At 52.8% G+C, this 25,197-nt stretch overlaps 1 protein-coding gene across 1 annotated transcript; it reads left to right on the top strand.

Annotated features, from left to right (window-relative positions):
• Positions 1-18,088: 18,088 nt before the first annotated feature.
• Positions 18,089-23,896, top strand: FGF19 (fibroblast growth factor 19). Its single transcript, XM_055294435.1, has 3 exons — positions 18,089-18,466; positions 18,748-18,851; positions 22,556-23,896. The coding sequence occupies exons 1-3, from the start codon at positions 18,235-18,237 to the stop codon at positions 22,868-22,870; spliced, it is 651 nt and encodes a 216-aa protein (XP_055150410.1). The 5' UTR covers positions 18,089-18,234; the 3' UTR covers positions 22,871-23,896.
• The last annotated feature ends 1,301 nt before the right edge of the window (positions 23,897-25,197 follow it).

The raw sequence follows: 25,197 nt of genomic DNA, 5'->3' as shown, positions 1-25,197 counted from the left end.
CCTCTAAGGAAAACATCGGGGAGGTTCCGGCTGGAGGATCTTGAGTAGAAAGCCATTGTGCAGGAGCCCCGGGGATTTGTTTGGGAGGAAGGTGACATTCGGGGACGGGTAAGACAGAGCTGTCTACACACCTTTGACCACTGAAGCTGCACGACGTCCCTGCATGTGGTCGCTCGCTGCTGACTGATGGGAGTCACTCAACCACACCACAGGCCTCCTTTGTCCTGGCCCCAAGTTAACATTTTAAAAATATCTCTTCCTGGTTTAATAGTTTCTGTGCTGTGATGATAAAAGTGATCCATTTTCAGTGTAGGAAATGCAGGAAAAAAGAGACATAAAAACAAGGACAGAATTGGGTGTATTCTCTTAGTTTTAAAAAATGGACCAGAATGTGTGTTTTGTTCTTTTCTTTTCTTTCTTTTTTTTTTTTTTTTTTGCTTTTACAGAATCAATTTTACTGTAGAGCTGGGTGTCCTGCTGTTTGTACCTTGCCTCACGTGGTGACAATTTTTATCGGGGGCCTAATTGTTTGAATGCACTCTTCTTCATGTAACCCATTGTTCAATGAGTTAAATGGGCCATCCTGGCCAGGCTGGTATCAAACTCCTGACCTCAAGTGATCTGCCCACCTCAGCCTCCCAAAGTGCTGGGATTACAGGAGTGAGCCACCATACCTGGCCGCAGATTTCAGTTTTTAGAAATAAAGTTTTATTGGCACACAGACATGCACATTCGTGAATGCATTTGGCCTGTAGCCACTTTCATGCCACAATAGCAGCACTGAGGAATTGTGAGAAAGGCCCATTGAAACTGTGGCCCATGGGCAAAAACCAGCCTGCTGCTTGTTTATATACAAGCTAAGGATTTTTTTAACTGTTTTTAAAAAACTTTCTTATTTCTTGGGATGGAATCTCATTCTGTCACCCAGGCTGGAGTGCAGTGGTTCGATCTCAACTCACTGCAACCTCCGCCTCCCAGGTTCAAGTGATTCTCCTGCCTCAGCCTCCCGAATAGCTGGGATTACAGGCACCCACCACCACGCCCGGCTAATTTTTTGTATTTTTAGTAGAGACAAGGTTTCACGATGCTGGCCAGGCTGGTCTTGAACTCCTGACCTCCAGGAGGCAGGTGATCCAGCCACCTCGGCCTCCCAAAGTGTTGGGAATACAGGCATGAGCCACCGTGCCCAGTCTCTTTTTTACATTTTTAAACATTAAAATGTAAAAAAACTCAAAAGAACAATAAGGTTTTCTGACACATTAAATATTATGAAACCCAAATTTCAGTTTGTTTGTTTTTTTTTAAGATGGAGTCTCACTCTGTCACACAGGCTGGAGTGCAGTGGCATGATCTCTGCTCACTGCACCTCTGCCTCCTGGGTTCAAGCAATTCTCCTGCTTCAGCGTACTGAGTAGCTGGGATTATAGGCGCCTACCAGCATGCCCAGCTAATTTTTGTATTTTTAGTAGAGACAGGGTTTTGCCATCCTGGCCAGGCTGGTATTGAACTCCTGACCTCAAGTGATCTGCCTGCTTCAGCCTCCCAAAGTGCTGGGATTACAGGAGTGAGCCACCATGCCTGGCCCCAAATTTCAGATTTTAGAAATAAAGTTTTATTGGCACACAGGCATGCACATTCGTGAATGCATTGCCTGTAGCCACTTTCATGCCACAACAGCAGTGTTGAGGAGTTGTGAGAAAGGCCTACGGCCCTCAAAGTTGAAATTTACTATCTGGCCCCTTACAGAAAAAAATTGCTCAAAACTGGACAAAACTGCGCCCTAATGAGCATCTTTGCATACTTCTTTAAGGAATTTCTTTCTTTTCTTTTTTTTTTTTTTTAGACAGAGTCTTGCTCTGTTGCCCAGGCTGGAGTGCAGTGGCGCGATCTTGGCTCACTGCAACCTCTACCTCCCGGGTTCAAGTGATTCTCCTGCCTCAGCCTCCTGAGTAGCTGGGATTACAGGCATGTACCACCACATCCTGCCAATTTGTTTGTATTTTTACAAACAGTGGGGGTTCACCATATTGGCCAGGCTGGTCTCGAACTCCTGACCTCATGATCCACCCACCTCGGCCTCCCAAAGTGCTGGGGTTACAGGCTTGAGCCACCATGACCAGCCTAAGGACTTCTTTACGTTAAACTCCTAGAAGTAGAATTGTGTGGTTAAAGAGGATGAACAGTTTGAAGCGTATTCATTCATTGAATCACCTCACTTTGTGCTGATCCCGTGCCAGGGTGGGAGCTGTGGCAGATCCCATGAGGCCAGGCCCTGCTCTGTTCAGCTTGTCTCATTCCAAGAAAGCGGGGCACCAGTTGGCGAAGTCTATGGACATTGGGCAGGGTCTCCTGGGTCCTGGCAGGGACTCTGGACCCATCGTGATAACAGTGTGGCTTCCCACAGTAGTGGACTGGGATGGGGAGTGGGCTGGGATGGGGAGTGGACTGGGATGGGGAGTGGGCTGGGATGGGGAGTGGACTGGGATGGATGCTGCAGGGGTTCTGCCAGGCTGGAGACCCTCACCGATTCGCTCCTCCACCCACTGGCCTCTGGAGAGGCTGCTCCCCCAACACCTAGGAATCTCTACCTAGCAGGACTTCTCAGATAAGCCTCTGTCAGTTTGCTACGTAAGAGGAAGGCTTCTCCCTCCAGTTTGAACATTCTTATCTTTATTGGCTATGTGTATTTCTTCTTTTGCAAACAGTTTCTCACGACTTTCCAGGTGAACTTGGGAACTTGTTGGATGATTTTGCAGAAAATAGGGGTGGGCGGAAAGGAAGCCAAACCTCCATCCTCACCCTTGCTCGATTCTTCATGGAGTTTGTTTCTGGATGCACCATCCTCAGGCGGGAGAGTTAGCAAACTGCACCACCGTCTCCCCTTCCAAGGGAAGCCAAGGGTCAGGTCCCAAACGGGGGTGGTCTCATCCGATGGGAACAACCAGGCTGCGGTTGCTAGGGACCTGGGGAGCAGCTTTGCAAGCCTGCCAGGCCAAGAGGGGATGGTGTCAATGAGCCCATCGGCTCCCAGGGTGCCTGCAGCTGGGCCCCTTGGTAAACCAACATCAAGAAGTGTCCCTGGCCCTCTGCTGGGAGGACCCCTCTGAGTCCATCCTCAGGGGCATCTGGACCTGCCATCTCTCTCCAAGCTGCCTCTGTCCAAGGCCCCCCAGGCCCTCTCAACCAGTGTGCTCCCTGCAGATGTGCTCCCCACTGTGTGTGCTTGGTGGTGCAGTTTGCTAACTCTCCCTCCTGAGGACAGTGCATCCAGAGACAAACTCCATGAAGAATCAAGCAGGGGTGAGGATGGAGGTTTGGCTTCCTTTCCGCCCTCCCCTGTTTTCTGCAAAATCATTCAACAACTTCCCAAGTTCACCTCGGGGACACTCTGGGGAACCACTGCCCACTCCCCCTCTCTGGGGAGCAGAGGAGCTCCCGGGGTTGGGGCCCGTGTGCTGAGAAGGATGAGCACTGACTCATGGAGTCAGCTGAGTGATGCCTCCCAAGAGGGGTGACCCTCCAGAACCTGTGGGAGTCACCTAACTTGGAAAAGGGTCTTTGTGCATGACATTAAGTGAAGGATCTCAAGATGAGATGATCCTGGATTGGGCAGGGGGCACTGAGTTAGATGATGAGAGTCCTGAAAAAAGATGTCCACAGAAGACAAAGATGGAGCAAGAGTTTAGACACAGAAGGCAGGGAAGGAGGAGGCCGACACCCAGGGCAGGAGAGCAGGGAGCATCCTCCCTCAGGCACCAGGAGCCCTGACCCCACCAACATCTTGATTTCTGACTGCAGCTTCCAGCACGGGGAGAGCAGAAATCTCTTGCTTAAGCCGCCATCTGTGATCATTATCGCAGGAGCCCCAGGGGACTCATCAGAGTCCCGCGGTGGGCTGTGAGTCCCCACCCTGCAGCTGAAGAGCTGTGTGGCCTCGGGCAGGAAAACCTGCCCCCTCGTGGGCTGGTGTGAGACTGGCAGTCACTCGCTTGCTCGTTAATGCCTGAGGGGCCAGGTGCCTGGTGGGCGGCCCCTGCTGTTCTCACGACCTGACCGGGAAAGCCTATGCAGGCTGCTACTGCTCGGAAGAGCCCTGAGTGCCTGATGCCTGGCAGGTGGGGTGCTCCCTGGGGATCTTCGGGGGTACTGGAGGTGCCCCAGCTGCCACTGCACCCCACAAGACCCCAGCTCAGCTCAGCAGAGCCCAGAGCTCAGCCGAGTCTCATCGGGATGTCACATAAAGATTCAGGGTCATTGGTGCCAAGTTCAAGAGGAGCAGAGACTGTGACTCCAACTGTCTTGTGTGGAAGCTTCTAGAAGAAACCCTTAAACAGAACTCATGGGAATCAGATGCTGGAGATGGAAGAGGAAGGAAGCGCTGCCCACACAGGCCTGGTTTTCCACACTGGAGGGGTCACCCCATCCTGGCTTGGCTCTCCTTGCCAGCCTCTCCACGAGGGACACCCCATAACCTACCCACTAACTGACCTCCGGGAATCAGGCTGGGCGCAGGCTGACTGCACCATCATAAATGAGGCTTCAACGGAAATCCGTGTGTTTCCCACTCTGGCCATGGGACCTCTGGGAATAAGCCCCTAGCTGCAACCAAAACCATGGACTTAATCCCAGCAGAAGACCCCAAGCCCCAGTGGTGACGGCAGTGAGCAGTGTACAGGGAGAGGCAGGAAGGAGAAGGAGGGAGGCGGGAGGAGGAGGAGGGGAGGGTGAGAGTCAGGGAGGGGAGGAGGGAGGAGGAAGAGAGGAGGGAAGAGAGGAGGGAGGAGGGAAGAAGAGGAGGAGAGGAGGGGAGGGAGGAGGAGTGGATGGAAGAGGCGGGGAGGGAGGAGAGGAGGATGGAGGAGGAGGAAAAGAGGAGGGGAGGAGGGAGGAGGTGAGAAGGGGAGGTGAAAGAAGGAAGGAGACTGGAGACGGTGAGGAGGAAGGAAGGAAGAGCTCTTTTTCACTCTCCACTGGCCAAGGCTGACAGCCCCTTCACCTCAGTGCTCTCATCTGTAGAATGGGGCTGTGCTAGATCCTGCATACACACAGCCTGGACCAGGCACTTGCATCTGTTCCCTGTCCTATAGAGGGGCTGAAACAAGAAGCGTGATGGTGGAGGGGGGATGGCAAGGGTTCAGGGCAGGCACCATCCTGGAGCAGAGGGTTGAGGAGCTGACGGGAGCTCCTTGCAAGGAGGCGAAGCATGGCATGTCTTGGGGGGACTGGAAGCCCTGGCTGGGGCTTTAGGAAGAGGCCCCTCCATGTCCAGCCCCCCACGTCCCAGCCGCTTGGCCTGGCTCCCTTTGGCCACCCTCTACAACCCTGTGTCCATGCTGTTTCCTAGGTGGGGAAACTGAGCCAAGGACTTGTCCCAAGGCCCACAGTGAGAGCCTTTGGCAGGGATCCTCCAGCCCCCTTGATCTGTGGTGCATGCAGCCAGAAACCCTACCCAGAGCTGAGCCCAGAGCATCTGTTTGAATGCCTTAAAGCGGGAACATCCCTGGCCTGGTGGAAGGGCAAAGCTAGAAGGAGGCTGAAGCCCTCTCTTTCTCTGCCCTTCTCTTTCCCTCCCTCCCGCCCTTCTCCCCTTCACTGAAGGAGATTCATCAAACCTATGCCCTGCCAAGGCTATGCTGGGCCCAGGGGAGGCAGGAGTGACCAAGACACACACACGTGTGTGCCACCATGGAGCTTACAGACACTAGGCACAGGCAGACCATGGGCAAATAATTCCATAGATGATTAGTTTAAGGCAATTATAGCAAGTGCTGCAAAGGAGACAAGGGCTCTTCCTGAGCCTTTCTGAGCGCTCCTATCTGCTATTCTGCAACATGGACAATGAGCCATCAGAGCTGCTGCTGCAAGAACTACACAGCACACGCATACACACATGAGCACACGTTTGCGTATACTCACACACACATGAGCACATGCACTCACACAAATGTACACAATAGCACATACGTACACATACTCAAATGTGCACACACACACACACACGGAGTCTGGCCTCAAGAGGGCCTTCAGCTATACGGTGCCTCTCATTAGTAAGAAAACAGTCGCAGAAAGCTCTGGATCACTGGATGTGGGAGCTGGCCTTCTCAAGATCTCTAGTCCTAAAGGGACCATTCTCTGTGGCCTGGGCATGGGTTGGCTCTCAGCTTCATACTTGAGAGTGACTTCAGATGGGATGCTGACTCCTCCATGCTGAAGAAGACCCAACAACCAAGTTGGTAAAACTTTTCTGTTAAAAAAAAAACAAAACACAAAGCATAACTTCTGACCCGAAAGGAAGCTGGCAATTGAGAAAAGACTGAGCCCCTGCGTCCTTGAGCAGGGCAGGATGAGGACAGAGTGATGAGCTTGGGTCACTCCCCAGGGACCGGCTGCTCGGAAAATATGCCCTCTGCCTGTTACATTGGGCATGCAACATGAATCCCCTGACACGCCCCACGGGGACCCAGAATAGCTTGACTTTTCTTCTCTGCACCCTCTTTGGTGCTGGGCCTCGCCGCGTGGGTCGGCGCGTAGCCTCTCGAGCCTCGGTTTCCTGCTCTGGGAGCTGGGGCCAGTGACCGTCACCCGAGTGCCGAGTGCCCTTCGCAGAGCATTGCTGGGCTTTCACAGGAGCATGTCTGGAAACCAGCGTGTGAGCTGCACATGCCTGCCCATCGCGGCTGAGGTCTCTGGCGGATAAGACACAGGCAGGTACCGGGCAGGTGGGGTGGGTTTCTTCTCCTCCTTTTTTTTTATTATTTTGAAAACTTTCAAACCCACAGAGGAGTCTCAAGAATAGTATGACAAAACCTGTACAGCCTCCACCTCCACTCCCCTGCACCCCACCCCATCTGCGTTCACTCTCATCACACACACTTATGCACACATATGGATTTTCCTGGGCCATCTGGAAGTTAGTTGTGGCATTTTCTCTCCAAATACTTCTCTCCTTCCTCCCTCCCTACCTCCCTTCCTTCCTTCCCCCACTCTTTCTTTCTTTCTTTCTTTCTTCCTTCCTTCCTTCCTTCCTTCCTTCCTTCCTTTCTTTCTTTCTAGATGGAGTCTCACTCTGTCACCCAGGCTGGAGTGCAGTGGGACAATCTCAGCTCACTGCAATCTCTGCCTCCCGGGTTCAAGCAATTCTCTGCCTCAGCTTCCTGAGTAGCTGGGATTACAGGCGCCCACCACCACACTCAGCTAATTTTTGTATTCTTAGTAGAGACATGGTTTCACCATCTTGGCCAGGCTGGTCTCAAACTCCTGATCTCAGGTGATCCACCTGCCTTGGCCTCCCAAGGTGTGAGCCATGGTGCCTGGCCTTGCACTTGTTTCTTTTTTTTTTTTTTTTTTTTTTGAGACGGAGTCTCGCTTTGTCACTCAGGCTGGAGTGCAGTGGCCCCACCTCGGCTCACTGTAAGCTCCACCTCCCAGGTTCATGCCATTCTCCTGTCTCGGCCTCCCGAGTAGCTGGGACTACAGGCGCCCGCCACCACACCCAGCTAATTTTTTGCATTTTTAGTAGAGACAGGGTTTCACCGCATTAGCCAGGATGGTCTCGATCTACTGACCTCGTGATCCGCCCGCCTCAGCCTCCCAAAGTGCTGGGATTACAGGGGTGAGCCACCGCACCTGGCCTGCACTTGTTTCTTAGAAGGATATTCGCTACGCCATCCTGATACATACAAGCAGCAAGCCTGGAAGTTCAACCATTATGAGGGCTGCTATCAACTCCCATTCCATAACCAAGCTCCCCTGAGGGTCTTGGTGTCTTAGTGAGGTCCTGGCTGTTTCCTTTCTTTTTCTTTTTTCTTTTTCTTTCTTTCTTTTTTTTTTTGAGGTGGAGTCTCACTCTGTTGCCCAGGCTGCAGTGCAGTGACACGACCTGGGCTCACTGCAACCTCCGCCTCCCAGGCTCAAGCGATTCTCCTGCCTCAGCCTCCCCAGTAGCCACTGTGCCCAGCTAATTTTTATATTTTTAGTAGAGACAGGGCTTCACCATGTTGGCCAGGCTGGTCTTGAACTCCTGACCTCAGGTGATCCACCCGCCTCGGCCTCCCAAAGTGCTGGGATTACAGGCGTGAGCCACTGTGCCCGGCTGCTTCCTTTCTTTTTATATGATTTCTTTTTATTGAGGTGAAATTCACATAACGTAAAATTAACCGTTTTAAAGTGTACAATTCACCATGGCATTTAGTACCTTCCCCCAATCTCCCTTTATCAAGTTTCTTCATCACCCCAAAAGCAAGCCCCTGACTCATGAAACAGTCACCCCCGTTCTCCTTTCCCAGCCTCTGGCAACCTCCAATCTGCTTAGGCAGGGATTGTTGATAATGTCTCTTCTAAGGGTGGGGTTTTCTTATTTAAAAATACTTTATTACAAATTGGCCGGGCGCGGTGGCTCACGCCTGTAATCCCAGCACTTTGGGAGGCCGAGGCGGGTGGATCATGAGGTCAAGAGATGGAGACCATCCTGGCTAACACGGTGAAACCTCGTCTCTACTAAAAATACAAACAAATTAGCTGGGCGCGGTGGCAGGCGCCTGTAGTCCCAGCTACTCAGGAGGCTGAGGAAGGAGAATGGCATGAACCCGGGAGGCGGAGCTTGCAGTGAGCCGAGATAGCACCATTGCAGTCCCGCCTGGGTGAAAGAGCGAGACTCTGTCTCAAAAAAAATAAAATAGACTTTATTACAAATTAAATGTGGAACTGCGCCATGTGTGCGCTTATTTTGGGGGAGGGAAGGGATGCTGTTTTTAAGTACTTCCAGCCTCTTCGATGCAGCCAGGTGGCTGGACGTCTTCGGGCAAACCCTTTCTTTGCTTATTTTGCTTAGGTGAGGATAAAGGGCTTGGAGGAAATCTTTGTTTTGTTTTTGAGACAGAGTCTCATCCCATCACTCAGGCAGGAGTGCAGAGGTACTATCATGACTCACTGCAGCTTCAACCTCCCAGCCTCGAGCCATCCTCCCACCTCAGCCTCCTGAGCAGCTGGCATTACAGGTGCACACCGCCACACCTGGCTAATTTTTAAAAAAATTTTGTAGCGATGGGATCTCCCTATGCCCAGGCTGATCTCGAACTCCTGGACTCAAGTGATCCTCCTCCTCAGCCTCGCGAACTGTTGGGATTACAGGAGTGAGCCGCCACACCTGGCTGAGGAAATCTTCTTGAAGGTCCTTTCCAACCCTGGAATTCTGAGCTCATCTGTTGCAAATGAGCTGGAGTGACACCCTCCAGACTCATAAAAGCTTAGCCTCAGGGAATATCTGTCTGGCCTGCTGATCTCTGGCCAGGCCTGGGGGCAGCTGGACAGGGAGGGAAACCCTGTCCATGAGGCCTCTGCTCGCTGGGTGACCACAGGCCATGCACTTGGCCTCTCGGAGTCTGCTCACGGTCCGCTTACCCACCGGTGGATCCTACAGCCAGGCAGGCTTTGTGGGCCTCTCACCTGTAAAACAGAACAACACCTGGCTCTCCGCCTTGCTGCAGGGATAACTGCAGGCCACTCCCGGGGGGTGAGGCCTTGATACCTGCAACTTGAGGCGAACAGACTGAATGTGACTCAAGTGGAAGTCTCTGTCTTGACTCCCCGCCACCGGATACTGGCGGGTGACTTCCTCTCCTATGAGCCGCCACCGGATACTGGCGGGTGACTTCCTCTCCTATGAGCCGCCACCGGATACTGGCGGGTGACTTCCTATCCTATGAGCCGCCACCGGATACTGGCGGGTGACTTCCTCTCCTATGAGCCGCCACCGGATACTGGCGGGTGACTTCCTCTCCTATGAGCCGCCACCGGATACTGGGGGGTGACTTCCTATCCTATGAGCCGCCGGATACTGGTGGGTGACTTCCTCTCCTATGAGCCGCCGGATACTGGCAGATGACTTCCTCTCCCATCAGTGTTCTTGATACTGATAGGAGAGAAATACTGGCATTTACAAAGTCACAGTGATCATGCAAGTGGGGGACTCAGCATCTGGAAGCAGCCCCTGAAATGAAACCGCGTGCAGGGGTCAGTTCCCGGAGTGTGTTGTGCTGTGGACCTTGAAGAAAGTTGTTGTTTATGGAACCCCCATTAGCCCAAAACAGCCCTCAGCAGAAACAGGAACATCAACCCATATGGAACCTCCCTGCCTGCATCCCCTACTGCCCCAAACACGCCCCTTCTGCCCAGCTAGAAGCCCTGCTGCTAAGATACCACAGGGCTGGAAAAGATTCGAATTCCTTTTCTTTTTCTTTTCTTTTCTTTTTTTTGAGACAGAGTCTCGCTCTGTCACCCAGGCTGAAGTGCAGTGGCACGATTTTGGCTCACTGCAGCCTCCATCTCCCGGATTTAAGCGATTCTCCTGCCTCAGACTCCCATGTAGCTGGGACCACAGGCGCCTGACACAATGCCCAGCTAAGGCTTTTTTTTTTTCTTTTCTTTCTGGAGACAGAGTCTTGCTCTGTCACCCAGGCTGAAGTGCAGTGGTGTGATCTTGACTCACTACAACCTTCACTCCTGGTCTTAAGCGATTCTCCTGCCTCAGCCTCCCAAGTAACTGGGACTAGAGGCATGCATCACCACACCTGGCTAATTTTTGGATTTTTTGTAGAGACAAGGTTTCACCATGTTGGCCAGGATGGTCTCAATCTCTTGACCTCGTGATCCGCCCACCTCAGCCTCTCGAAGTGCTGAGATTACAGGTATGAGCCACTGCATCCGGCCATTTTTTTTTTTTTTTTTTTGTATTTTTAGTAAAGATGGGGTTTCACCATGTTGGCCAGGCTGGTCTCAAACTCCTGACCTCAGGTGATCTGCCCACCTCGGCCTCCCAAAGTGCTGGGATTACAGGTGTGAGCCACTGTGCCTGGCCTAATTTTCTTGACATGATGTGTGACCCATCAGAAGTGACTGGAATGAGTTTGCAAGTGAGATGAATGATCAGTTTGGCCATGGAAGTCAAGGGAGGGCAGAAGGTAGGAGAGACGGGATGAACAAGGAAAGGATGGGCAAGGAGTCCAGTGAGTGCACAGCAATGTCAACACCTTCCAGTTCTTTTTTTTTTTTTTCTTTTGAGACGGAGTCTGGCTCTGTCTCCCAGGCTGCAGTGCAGTGGCACAATCTTGGCTCACTGCAACCTCTGCCTCCCGGGTTCAAGTGATTCTCCTGCCTCAGCCTGCCAAGTAGCTGGGATTACAGGTGCCCACCACCATGCCCGGCTAATTTTTGTATTTTTAGAAGAGACGGGGTTTCTCCATGTTGGCCAGGCTGGTCTCGAACTCCTGACCTCAAGTGATCCACCCACCTCGGCCTCCCAAAGTGCTGGGATTACAGGTGTGAGCCACCGCACCCGGCCCTTCCAGCTCTTTTAAATGATTCATCCAATATTTCTTGACAGTGTCAAGTGCCAGGCTGGCTCCGTGCAGGACACCAGGGTCATGCCTGCAAACTGCACATTTGTATCCTCACTTCCACAGAGCTTTGTCTGAAGAGGAGACATGTAGGGTCAATCTCCACCCCAAGACATGATGTCCAGGTACCACACAGCAGAGCAGGCGGAGCTGAGGTCTGCATTCAGAAGTGGGGGCTCTCTGGCTATCTTGCTAGAGTCAGCTCAGGGTCTCCAGTGGCCACTCTGGGAAGCACCTGGGCAGGTCATGGGGCCGAGGAATCGAAGAGTAGGGTCAAGCCCCTAGCTGGGGCTCTGAATTTGGTCAGGCCTCTTAACTTTCTGAAGCAGTTGTTTGGGTTTTCCTTTTTTTTTTTTTTTTTTTCAGTGGTGGATCAGAGCTCACTGCAACCTCTGCCTCCCAGGCGCAAGTGATCCTTCCACCTCAGCATCACAAGTAGCTGGGACTACAGACTCATGCCACCACGCCCGACTAATTTTTGTATTTTCTGTAGAAATGGAGTTTCGCCATGTCCCCCAGGCTGGTCTTGAACTCCTGGGCTCAAGTGATCCACCTGCCTTGGCCTCCCAAAATGTTGGGATTACAGGTGTGAGCCACTGTACCTGGCCTGGTTTTGCTTCTTTTTTTAAAAAAATAAAAAGAGAGTAATGATGAAATAGCCTTGTGACTCAAATTCAGCTAGAACTGCGTTCAAATCCCAACTGGGCTCTTTACTGGCTTTATTCGTGACTCTAGACAAGGAGCAGTTTCTGAGCCTCACTTTGCCCCTCTTCAGAATGGGTGCTGTGAGACTCAAATACCATGAGGCATATAAACTGCCCAGGACACTTCTGGGCACTTGGTGCCAGCCATCACCACCACCACTGCCACGGCCAGAGGATTTCAAGCACTCAGCAAATGGTGCTGGCCAGGCCTGTCCCGGGATATCCTAACCATCTCGGACAGAAGAAAGAAAAGAGACATTGTGGAAGGGTGGCTGAGCTTTTGGAGAGAAAAGACCCTCCCTCTGGGCAGGAAGTTTGAAGAATCATCAACTTGCGGAGGCTGGGACTCGTCCTCCTCCACGAAAGGTTTATGAAGCCAACAGAGGCCAGGGCTTCTGAGAATTTCCAACCTCGCTATTTTCACTTTATGGTTTTTCATGGAGTCAGCATGAACACTGTTAATGTTTTCTCATTAAGCTACTTTTTGTTTTCTTTCAATAGCTGACATTCAAAGCCTGGGTGCGTTCTTTCATGACGTTGCTACTCAACACATTTGCGATGGGAACTCATTTCTGTTTTGATGAGGGAGACCAGAGGGAAAAGAGCATTCATCTTTTGTGGCTACTTCTGTCAGCTCCTGTCCTCACAGGTGAGAAAAGTAAGGCTCATAGCACAAGCAGGCCCTCCCATCTAGGGGAGCTCACGTCCTGGGCCTTCTGAACTGGCAGTAAAGGGAGGGCTCCGACTCCAGCTGCTATGCCTCATGGTGCCTGCTGGTGGTGGCGCTTACACACCGGGAGCCCCTGCCAGGGGATAAGACACAGCACAGCCTAGATTTACAAGCCCCACTGTTGGGGTTCAAATTCCAACTTTATCACTAACAGGGTGTGCGACCTTGGGTCACTCGGCCACTTTTCTGGGGCCCCTATTTCCCTCCTGCTCCATGGGGAAGAGGGGAATAGAATACCATGGGGGTTCTTGTGGAGATTTGAGCTCAGAACATCCATGTGTGCTCAGGCTCACTGCAGATGTCTGGAGGAAGCTGTGCTGTCCTTTGTGTGAACAGAAGCAGAGCAGCTTCCTGAATTCCACCCTTTACACAGGGCCAGGGCCTACCTGGGGGAGAGACGACAGGGCTCAGAAATTCCAAGAGCAGACATGCGCGAGATGTGTCTCCAAGAAAGTTCTCCCCTGCATGGTCTGGCAGGGGACATTCGAAACAACCTAAAGGTCTAGCAATAGGGGACAACAGATTGTATCACTCAGATGTGCTGGTATCAAAGGATGTGCTAGGATATTTAATCCCAAGGAAAGTGTTTACAACTGAGTTGGTGGAAAGGAGGTTACAATTCAAACGATTTTTTTTTTTAAGATACATACATACTTTTTTTTATTATTATTTGTTTTTCAGTCTCACTCTGTTGCCCAGGTTGGAGTGCAGTGGTGTGATCTTGGCTCACTGCAACTTCCGCCTCCTGGGTTCAAGTGATCCTTCCACCTCAGCTTCCGTAACAGCTGAGACTACAAGCGTGCGCCACCACACCCAGCTAATTTTTGTATTTTTAGTGGAGTTGGGGTTTCTCCATGTTGGTCAGGCTGGTCTTGAACTCCTGACCTCAGGTGATCCACCCACCTCGGCCTCCCAAAGTGCTGGGATTACAGGAGTGAGCCACTGCACCCAGCCGAATCTCATTTTTTAAGATGAAAAGAGTTCTGGAGATGGATGGTGGCGGTGATCCACACAGCTTTAGGAATGTATTAATTCCTCTGAACTGTACATTTAGAAATGGTTAGGATGATAAATTTTATGTTGTTTATGTTTCAACACAATAAAACAACTGGAAAAAAAGTATCTATTAATGCTTATTTAAAATTCAGACACAATTTACTTTAGAATTTAATAGAAATTGATCTGAAAAAAATGCACCTTAATTTTAAAGGAACAGCTCTATGAGTTTTGATAAATGTCATTGCCTGTGTATTCACTACCACTATAAAGATAGAGAACATTTTCATCTTCTATTTATCCTTTTCTGCCTTTTTTTTTTGAGACAGAGTCTTCCTCTGTTGCCCAGGCTGGAGTACAGTGGTGCAATCTCGGCTCACTGCAACCTCTGCCTCCTGGGTTCAAGCAATTCTCCTGAGTTGGCCTCCAAAGTGCTGGGATTACAGGCATGAGCCACCACGCCCAGGCTTCTATTTACCCTTTTCTAGTGGATCTCCGTCCAGCTTTTTGTCACTATATATCTTTTTCTAGAGTTGCCATTAAATTTTAAAATAAGTAATAAATGTACCAAAGATCGCCAGAGAGCAGCATTTACATCAGTAACAATAGCTACCCTTCTGTTATGTGCTTTTCATGTGCCAGGCCGTCTCTATCTTACAAATATTGGTCACTTGATAGATGGGGATGTCTTTTCTAATGCTCGTATTAACCCTGTAAATTAGCGTTCCTTTTGCTGTTTTACGAATGAGGAAATGGAATCTCAAAGAGGCCTTCCGTCTATTCTGTCATAGTCTCTGCCAATTTCTGGGCTAGCTGGGTGGCCTCATTTCAGAATAACGATGCATATGGGGGAAAAATGGCTGTTGGTGAATCAGAAAGTCTTGGGGGAAATAATGCATGTTCTAGCAGGTTCTAGCAAAAATACTGGGCTGAGATTCAGGAGACCCTGGGTCTCAGCCTCCAGTTGGCCAGGAACCAGCTGTGGGGCGTGGCCTCAATCACCTCAGTGTTCACAGCTGTCTCGGTCCCATACTACCCTGCAGTTCTTATTTTCTGATAAAGACTTTTACCACACCCAGAAGTTTCTCCAATTACAAAATAATTTTCAATCACAAGGTGGGGGCAGGGGGTTTGGGAGGGGCTCCAGGGAGTGCTTATGTAGAAGAATGCACATTTGACAGCGAAACGTACAATTCTAACTGTAAAATGAAAGGAAAACTAGGATTTTCGTAATGTAAAAATTGGAGGTGAAGCCGAACAAGATGTTCTTAGACACTGGGACACAGGTTTAGAAATGGTGGAAATCACTCATTTGCCATAATCAGGAAGAAGGAACCTCTACACCCTCAGATGGAAGAAGGAAGACTCCAGAAAAAGGATTTATGGTTCTACAGGGCAATTAAATAATTAATTAATTAATTAATTAAGCTAACATCAAATCCAGAACAAAGCCAAGCCAAGCCCTTCTGGACATCTGGGCTGGAGACCCCCATACCCCTGCATGGGTGAGCGGGACATCCAGGGTGCTTTGGACCCTACCTGCTCCCCATTGCCCATGCCATTCAATGAATGAAACCCCACCTGGGCGATTCAGCCGGCTTAGCCACCCGGGGGGCAAATCAAACACAACCTGAAAAGCAAAGTCAGCCCAGTGCAGCACACTGGTGGCTTCAGATGTCCCGGTGTGCACAGAGCAGAGTGGGAGGAGGACCTCAGCCCTTGCCACACCTCTGCTCTCGCCCGGAGAGCCCCCTGCTGGCCAGCGCTGCCTTGTCCTCTGCAGGCTTGGCTCCCTCTAACCACACACACCAGGGAGCCCAGCAAACACCCAAGGTTGTGTGCCTGGCCCACCTGGGGCAAACCCTTGAGGCCCGGAAGTCCATCTCTGTAACCATCAGCTTCCTCACATGAGCAGGATCCATCCCCTAAGCTCTCAGAGCATTGCTGTGCCTGTGAGATGGCCGGCACACAACTGACCTCAAGGCCTGCCATCACCACCTTCATGAGCACTACATTCCAGGCCCTCTCTGTCCCCTCTTCCTTGTCACCCTCAGGACAAGCCTGAGAGCAAGATGAGAGGGCAATGGGTCAGCGGTCCACAACCTACCCAGGGAGTGGCCGGGTGTGATCCACGCTACAGTGGGTCTGACCCCGGAGCCCCTGTCCCAGGATAAGACGCAGCACAGCCTGGATTTACAAGCCCCACTGTTTGGGTTCAAATTCCAACTTCACCACTAACAGGGTGCGCGACCTTGGGTCACTCAGCCACTTTTCTGGGGCCCCCATTTCCCTCCTGCTCCATGGGGGAGGGAGGAATAGAATACCATGGGGGTTCTTGTGGAGATTTGAGCTGAGAACCTCCATGAAGTACTCAGAACAGGGGCTGGGGGACAGCAGCCGCCTTCCTCATTTCCCCACGCTCCCTGATCGCATCAGCCACTCTCTTCCCCATGTCCCTGGAAGGGGCTACAGAGGAGTAGGGGTGGAACCAGAGGCTGCCATCGCCCCCACCCGGTTTGGGTCGTGTCCCCCAGTGCAGCCTCTGCCATTGCCCTCAAGAGCATTTATCACGCATTTACCACGGATCTTTAAAACGAAAGCTGCAGGGGAGGGTAATTAAGTTTAATAGGAGCCGCCGTCGATTTAAAGCCACAGGGGGGAAGTAATTAGATTTAACAGAAGCCACGGCTTTCTGAACCAAGACACACAGCGTGGGGGTCCCTGGTCTAGAAAGCCTTCGGGATGATGTCTTTTTGTAAAGACTTTCCTGGTGACATTTGCTGCGCCCTCAGTCATTAACGCCAGTCACTGACTGGGGAATGAATGTGGCCTCTGCTCATTGAAATTCATTAGGCCTGGCATTTCTCTCGCTGTCTCTCCCGTTTGCCCTCCCCATCGCCTTTGCGCTGGGCCAGGAGGGCTCTGCCCCCAAAACCAGCCTCCTGGGGTTCCACATCCAGGAGCTGGGGGTTTGTAAGAATAACAAGAAATAATTAGAGTTCAACCAAAGCCCCCTAGGAGGACCCCTTTATTCCCCGCCAGGGTATTCTCTGGATGTCCTTTTCTTTATTTGCAGCAACTGCTTCACGGAGCGGCGCCCATTTCTTTCCTCACCTAGCACCTGCCCGGACGCCAGGGGCGCCCATCACCGTTCCTCGGCCCCTTCCCGACCCCTCCCCACCAGGTGAGGCGCTCTTGACCTCCCCGACCATGCTGTTCCCCCTGACCCCGTGCGCAGGGACTCGGGGACTCAAGAACCAGACCCCCGACACAAGACAAATCAAAAACCGGGAAACGGAGGCCCAGGCCTCCCTCCCTGCGCCCCTGCCTCCACCACCCTCCAGCCGAGAAGCTGGGGTTCACCAATCCCGCAGCTGGCCCGCCCACCCTGCCCGAGAGCCTCCTTCCCAGTGCCCCCTTTCAGGCTGCATCTCGGGCACAGCCGCGGGGCCGGGCCGAGCGCGGAGCAGGCAGGGGCGCGGGGCCAGGAGCGCAAACCCCAGGCCGACGCCGAGGCTGCGGCGCCACCTACAGTCCGCGCGGCTTCCATTGTTTCCCCACCGGCCAAGAGCGCGCCCGGCCCCCAGTCGGGGGGCAATTTACCCGGATAAAAGGGGCGGGGCAGGAATTGCAAGAAGATGAAACTGGGAGAACCTGAGACTGTCGGAACTGCGGGGGGAAATTCTACTGGACGGCTTTGACGTCAGATGTGCGGGGCTGGGAAAGTCGGGGGAGGGAGTGCGAGTGGGCTTTTAAGGGGAGGGGCCCTAAGGCCGAGGTGAGGCTTTTCCCGACAGAGGGTGAAGAAGGCAAAACTCGGTGCCCCCCAACCTCTGGCCCCGGGGTTCGTGACCCCGCCCCCGCTAGTGCCCCACGCCGAGCGCATCCACTGGGAGCCTGAGGCCTGGGGGAAGGGCCCTAGTTGTCGATTGCTTTACAAAATCAAACTCTCCCAGCCAAGAACCTCGGGGCCGCTTCGCGGTGGGGAGGAGTTCCCCGAAACCCGGCCGCTAAGCGAGGCCTCCTCCTCCCGCAGATCCGAACGGCCTGGGCGGGGTCACCCCGGCTGGGACAAGAAGCCGCCGCCTGCCTGCCCGGGCCCGGGGAGGGGGCTGGGGCTGGGGCCGGAGGCGGGGTGTGAGTGGGTGTGTGCGGGGGGCGGAGGCTTGATGCAATCCCGATAAGAAATGCTCGGGTGTCTTGGGCATCTACCCGCGGGGCCCGTAAGGCGCTACTATATAAGGCTGCCGACCCGGAGCCGCCGCGCCGTCAGAGCAGGAGCGCTGCGTCCAGGATCTAGGGCCTCGACCATCCCAACCCGGCACTCACAGCCCCGCAGCGCATCCCGGTCGCCGCCCAGCCTCCCGCACCCCCATCGCCGGAGCTGCGCCGAGAGCCCCAGGGAGGTGCCATGCGGAGCGAGTGTGTGGTGGTCCACGCCTGGATCCTGGCCGGCCTCTGGCTGGCAGTGGCCGGGCGCCCCCTCGCCTTTTCGGACGCGGGGCCCCACGTGCACTACGGCTGGGGCGACCCCATCCGTCTGCGGCACCTGTACACCTCCGGCCCCCACGGGCTCTCCAGCTGCTTCCTGCGCATCCGTGCCGACGGCGTCGTGGACTGCGCGCGGGGCCAGAGCGCGCACAGTGAGTGCCCGCCAGGACCCCCGCCCGCCCCGCCGCGCGCACCCCACCCCGCCGCGCGCACCCCACCCCAGCGCCCTTCCTTCCTTTGCCACCCTTAGGCTCCTGCGGACCCCTCAACTCCTGGGAACCCCAGGTTTTGGCACCTGGACGATAGGATCCCTCCCTTAGTCCCCAAACAGCGCGGGACGCTAGGGAGAGGCACAGGCTCGTGGACCGACCGCACCCACGTGGTGCGGGCCCCGCGGGTCCCGGCTGCAGCTTCTCGCTTCCCCTGCGCCCAGGTTTGCTGGAGATCAAGGCAGTCGCTCTGCGGACCGTGGCCATCAAGGGCGTGCACAGCGTGCGGTACCTCTGCATGGGCGCCGACGGCAAGATGCAGGGGCTGGTAAGTGTCCCCACGGGGCGGATGCGCCGGGGCGGGGGACCGGCGCCTGTCCGCCGGCGGAAGCCTGAAGGAGAGAAAGGCGCTGGTTCGAATCTAGGGTTTCCTCGCCTCCTCCTCCCAGACCCGCGTGCAACTTCGAGGGAAAGACTGCAAAGACTGATTAAGTGCATGCCGACGATTTTCTGCGGAAATTTAGGGTCTCAGCCAGTAGCCAGAGAATAGGCAAAAGCTGCCTTTGCATTTCTAATTGAGTCAAAGGCCGGCCCAGCCGGACCGAGGAAACCCATTATTCGGCCTCCTTTGATATGAAACAGGAAAACCCACCTCGGGCCTTTTCAGCCTCTGCCTGCGCGTGTGTGGTCCTCGCCTCCGTTTCCCTCCCTCCAGTATAAAAGAAGAAAAAAAGAATAGGAAAGAAAAAAGAGGGTCTACCCATAACTTTCCTTTAAAAACAAATCAATTGTCAAGCAAGGCAGAAAACAGTGCATTTGGGATAGGCGAGATTTTTTTTAGAATTAATTTTTAATCTACCAGGAGCATGGTGTGGCTTAGACGCAGATGCGCTGGAGTCATGTTGCGCCGGGGGAGTGCTTTTCCTCCTGCGGGCCTCACCTGTCCTGTAAACGCTTTCTGGTGGGGGCAGGGGGTGGGGGCTGGCTGGGAAGGCCCAGGTAACCGCAGAGGTCCCGGGGCCGGAAGTGTACGAGCTCTGGGGCTCTAGTGGCCGGGAACAAAGGCTGGGAGTTCAAAGGAACGAACCCGCGCCCCTCCCGCGGCCCCGCGCGCAGAGGAGGCTGTGTGAGGTCTCGGCCCGCGCAGGCCTCACACGCAGCCCCGGACTCCCTGGCGGAGCAGGGGCCAGGGCGGGGGTGGCCGCGCCTTCCCGGGGCCCCCACCCCAGAAGGGATGCAGAGGCGGGGCCGCCTCCGGCCCAACCAGCTCCTTTGTGAACAGCGGGACAAAGCATTTTAGAATCTCAAAATTGCACGGTGCCTTTGCCGTGATCCGTGTACTCAGAGCGCCTGTTTCAGGTTTTATGGCGGAGTCCTGCGTGAGAGGACTGCAGGGAAAGGGGGTAGTCGGCAGGCTGGACGCTGACTGCCACCCAGAGCCGCTCCAAACCCACCCTTGCAACTTTAATTTTGACATTTACTATGGCGGGGAGCGGAGGGTTCCTAATGATGGGAGGCCAGCAGGCGACGTCAACCTAACCCGCCATTCTGCCCAAATTGGGGGTTGGGTCACCTGAAATCCCTTTGTGCCTTTTTTTTTTTTTTTTTTTTTGGCAGAGTCTTGCTCTGTCGCCCAGGCTGGAATGCAGTGGCCCGATCTCGGCTCACTGCAACCTGTGCCTCCCAGGTTCAAGCGTTTCTGCTACCTCAGCCTCCCATGGAGCTGGGATTACAGGTGCCCACCACCACGGCCAGGCCAGCTAATTTTTGTATTTTGGGTAGAGATGGGGTTTCACCATGTTGGCCAGGCTGGTCTTGAACTCCCGACCTCAAGTGATCCACCCGTCTCGGCCTCCCAAAGTGCTTTGGGATTACAGGTGTGAGCCACCGCGCCCAGCCCGCTTTGTGCCTCTTGATCCCCTGTGCATGGTCTAACACAGATTGAGGATCTTTTTCTTTCTTTCTTTCTTTTTTTTTTTTTTTTTTGAGACGGAGTCTTGCTTGCTCTGTTGCCCAGGCTGGAGTGCAGTGGTATGATCTCGGCTCACTGCAACCTCCACCTGTGGGGTTCAAGCAATTCTCCTGCCTCAGCATCCCAAGTAGCTGGGACTACAAGCACCGTGCCACCATGCCCGGCTGGTTTTTTTGTATTTTTAGTAGAGATGGGGTTTCACCATCCTGGCCAGGCTGGTCTCGAACTCCTGACCTCATGATCTGCCTGCCTCGGCCTCCCAAAGTGCTGGGATTACAGGCGTGAGCCACCTCGCCTGGCCTCTTTCTTTCTTAAATAAAAATGCCACATTCTTCTAGAAACTTGAAGTCATTTCATTTTCTGTATGGAGAAAGTGATACTAATTTCTCCCAAAGGACAAGCTGAGTAAATAGAAGAAGGTCCTCCAATCATTCTGTTTTGTGTTCCTTGTTTATTTATCATTTGGCATTTTGGGGAGTTTGGGAGAAATCATGCTTGCTGTCCGGTGCTTTGTCCCAGCCATCCGTGGTCTCGGCAGGAGCCTGGGTTGCTGCAATGAGCCTCTTATCAGGAGCTTATTGGCACAGGCACATCCTCACCCACCTGCAGTTCAGTGACCTTTGCAGACTTAGGCAGGAACCTGACTGAGGCAGTCCTGCAGTGTATTTATTGCCCAGCCCTTCCGGCTCCCGGCTGCGCCTGTCCTGGGTCGCCAAGGGGTAATGACACCGATGTGGGATGGCACTTGCCCACTGGCACCTCTCAACCCCGTGGACTATGAATGTTCTAAGACGAGGGACTGGCTTCCCTCAGCACACATTTCCGGCCACCAGCTGGGCGCCGGCCTGGCCTGGCCTGGCCTGGCCTGGGGGAGGGGCTGCTGAGATCTGGCTCCTGGCAGCCTGCCTGGAAGGCCCTTGGTGACTGAATGGAGGAGACAGCGGGGCTGATGGTTCTCAGAACTGCTGCAGACCAGAAGGCCTTAGAATGATAAAGGCACACAGTGATTTCTGAGATAGGTGGGGAACAGATGCTTTCATCTGGGACCCAGATCGGATTACACGCAATTTATTTAAAAGACCTATCCTAAGATGATAACCCGGTTTATCAGTGTTTCCCAAAGTGCCAGTGAAATACCCAGGAACTTTTTAAATGCCAGGAGTTATGTATGTAATGTAAAGGGTGAGGGAAACACGGGTGGCATTCCTGTGGGTTGATGGATGTTATTGCTCAGGACAAGGCTCTCGAAAAAGTGAGGTAATTTAGTGGAAATTATTTGGGTCTATATAGAGTGTATATGTAGTATTAAGTATATACATAAAATATACATATATGAAATAATAAACCTCAGTTTTGTCTGTGTACATGTATATCTACATAAAGATTATAAATAATTTATAAAGGTATATAAATGTATATTTAATTTATTAATGGGTTATATATTAACATAATGTACACATTATATATACTTACACTTACAGTACATTTATATATGTGTGTGTGTTCTCTGTGTATATATATAGTTGTGGGTTGTTTTTTTTTTTTGAGACAGGGTCTTGCTCTGTCACCCAGACTAGAGTGCAGTGGCATGATCATTGCTCACTACAGCCTTGACCCCCCCAGCCTCAACCCATCCTCCCACCTCTCAGCCTCCCCAATAGCTGGGCCTACAGGCACCCACCTCCATGCCCTGCTAATGTTTGTACTTTTTGTCAAGATGGAATTTTACCATGTTGCCCAGGCTGCTCTCAAACTCCTGGGTTTAAGTGATCCATCTGCTCTGGGCCTCCCAAAGTGCTGGGACTACAAGTGTGAGCTACTGTGCCTGGCCTTAAAGTGCATTATATATTATATATACCTATATATATAAAGGTATTTTTATATATACTTACATATACAGTGTGTACATCAGGAAGTAGTATGTTTAAAACATGCAAGTGATGCTCATGTGGAAGGCCACTGCTGGTGGCCACCAGGGACAGTCTGTAGCACAAATGTCCGTGTGTACCTGTGTTCCCCGTCCACTGTGGGTTGCTCAGAGCTGCCTGTTTTCTCTGCAGCTTCAGTATTCGGAGGAAGACTGTGCTTTCGAGGAGGAGATCCGCCCAGATGGCTACAATGTGTACCGATCCGAGAAGCACCACCTCCCCGTCTCCCTGAGCAGTGCCAAACAGCGGCAGCTGTATAAGAACAGAGGCTTTCTTCCACTCTCTCATTTCCTGCCCATGCTGCCCATGGTCCCAGAGGAGCCTGAGGACCTCAGGGGCCACTTGGAATCTGACATGTTCTCTTCGCCCCTGGAGACCGACAGCATGGACCCATTTGGGCTTGTCACCGGACTGGAGGCCGTGAGGAGTCCCAGCTTTGAGAAATAACTGAGGCCGTGCCCGGGCCTCTTCACTGCTGCCAGGGGCTGTGGTCCCTGCAGATTGGGGGCCGTGCTTCTACAAGAACAGTCCTGAGTCCACGTTCTGTTTAGCTTTAGGAAGAAACATCTAGAAGTTGTACATATTCAGAGTTTTCCATTGGCAGCGCCAGTTTCTAGCCAATAGACTTGTCTGATCATAACATTGTTAAGCCTGTAGCTTTCCCAGCTGCTGCCCGGGCCCCCATTCTGCTCCCTCGAGGTTGCTGGACAAGCTGCTGTGCTGTCTCAGTCCTGCTTGAATACCTCCATCGATGGGGAACTCACTTCCTTTGGAAAAATTCTTATGTCAAACTGAAATTCTCTAATTTTTTCTCATCACTTCCCCAGGAGCAGCCAGAAGACAGGCAGTGGTTTTAATTTCAGGAACAGGTGATCCACTCTGTAAAACAGCAGGTAAATTTCACTCAACCCCATGTGGGAATTGATCTATATCTCTACTTCCAGGGACCGTTTGCCCTTCCCAAACCCCTCCAGGCCAGAACTGACTGGAGCAGGCATGGCCCACCAGGCTTCAGGAGTAGGGGAAGCCTGGAGCCCCACTCCAGCCCTGGGACAACTTGAGAATTCCCCCTGAGGCCAGTTCTGCCATGGATGCTGTCCTGAGAATAACTTGCTGTCCCCGGTGTCACCTGCTTCCATCCGCCAGCCCACCAGCCCTTTGCCCACCTCACATGCCTCCCCATGGATTGGGGTCTCCCAGGCCCCCCACCTTATGTCAACCTGCACTTGTCATTCAAAAATCAGGAAAAGAAAAGATTTGAAGACCCCAAGTCTTGTCAATAACTTGCGGTGTGGAAGCAGCGGGGGAAGACTTAGAACCCTTTCCCCAGCACTTGGTTTTCCAACATGATATTTATGAGTAATTTATTTTGATATGTACATCTCTTATTTTCTTACATTATTTATGCCCCCAAATTATATTTATGTATGTAAGTGAGGTTTGTTTTGTACATTAAAACGGAGTTTGTTTGTATCAAAAGTTGCATTCTGTTATCCACCTAGAATGTTAGGGAGGGTGGGGAAGGGGCTGGTGGGGGGCAGCACCGTCCACAGGAGGAAACCCTCGGTGTGTCTCCCTGGACACCAAAAGCTCGGGTGGGAAGTTAGCGGGTTTGGGCCAGCCAGCTCTAGTGGTGGAGGCTGGTTTGGGCCCTGCTGTCCTGCCCTTTCCTCGTGCCTAGGGGCTTGGCTTCCTCAGACCACCTTCTCTCTAGCAATCTCAGTGGTTAGGGCAGCCTCTCTGCCAGGAGTGTTTTTGGCTGCAGGAAACAGAAACACCAAGGAACAGCGGCCTAAGTCAGGGCCTCTCGCCCTCAGCACTCCTCCTTGGGGGAAGATGTTCCTGCGTTTAGCAGCCCCCCCCAACTAGATGCCTGTAGAAACCCCCAAGTTGTGACAACCAAAATACCTCCAGAAGTTGTTGCATGTTCTTAGGGGGCAAAATCACCCTTAACGGAGGACCACTGACCTGAGCAAATAGGATTTCTTTTTGTCCAGCCACAAATCCAGAGGGACCCTATGGCCCAGCAACGCCTGGGCTGTGCCCTCTGTGATTTCTTTGGTGTCCCTGTCCTGCTGGGGCCTCGTCTCACCAGGGCTGCTGTGGCTTCAGCTGAGCGCCCTGTACTCAGGGAGAGGGAATCATTTCGGGCTGGGCCTCTCTCATCAAGAAAGCCAAAACTTCCTTAGAACCTTTCAGCAAATTCCAGCTACAGCCTATGAACCAGCTTTGCATTACAGGACCAGGCCAGCCCCAGCTGTGAGGCAGGCTGGGAAGGCAAGAATTAGCAGTCAGGGTGACCAGATGTGGGTCCACATCCTGAGTGCAAGGAGGAGCAGGTGCAACCAGACACCAACGTGTGCATGAAACATGATTCCAAGAGAGCGTTTGCCAGGGATTAGGGATGGTGGAGGGAGTCGGGGAGGAGGGTTGGGTCGCTCAGGGCAGTAGTTCCCAGGTGCTTACATTGTTAGCGAGGGGGTAATGTCGTTGTTCAAGTCTACGAAGGCTATTTCAGGTGAAGCCTCCCCTCTCTCCAGTAAAAGGGACCTCCACTTGTCATTCTCACTGATGACATGCCCAAGACATCCAGAGCTAACCCTTGGGCTGTTCCCTGTCTCCATCTGCCAATCAAGATGCCCCTCTCACTCTTTGGTGTCCTTGTCATGTAACCACGCTGATTAGAGAGCTGGCAGGCAGGGCTGGATGATGCTTGTGGACACAGCCTTCTCTACCTGTGGCAGAGGCCAGACAGGAAAGGCACTCTCCTAGAG

Source organism: Symphalangus syndactylus, chromosome 1 (genome assembly GCF_028878055.3).
Source record: "Symphalangus syndactylus isolate Jambi chromosome 1, NHGRI_mSymSyn1-v2.1_pri, whole genome shotgun sequence".
NCBI lineage: Eukaryota > Metazoa > Chordata > Mammalia > Primates > Hylobatidae > Symphalangus > Symphalangus syndactylus.
Note: the sequence above shows the minus strand (reverse complement) of the source record. Positions and strands in the feature narration are given on the sequence as shown.

What these genes read in the sequence shown, in the direction of transcription:
- FGF19 (XM_055294435.1), top strand. Translation starts at nt 18,235, where the DNA reads ATGCGGAGCGAGTGTGTGGTGGTCCACGCCTGGATCCTGGCCGGCCTC. An exon ending in GCGGGGCCAGAGCGCGCACA is followed by an intron (nt 18,467 to 18,747) that starts GTGAGTGCCCGC and finishes CCCTGCGCCCAG; the next exon opens with GTTTGCTGGAGATCAAGGCA. An exon ending in ACGGCAAGATGCAGGGGCTG is followed by an intron (nt 18,852 to 22,555) that starts GTAAGTGTCCCC and finishes TTTTCTCTGCAG; the next exon opens with CTTCAGTATTCGGAGGAAGA.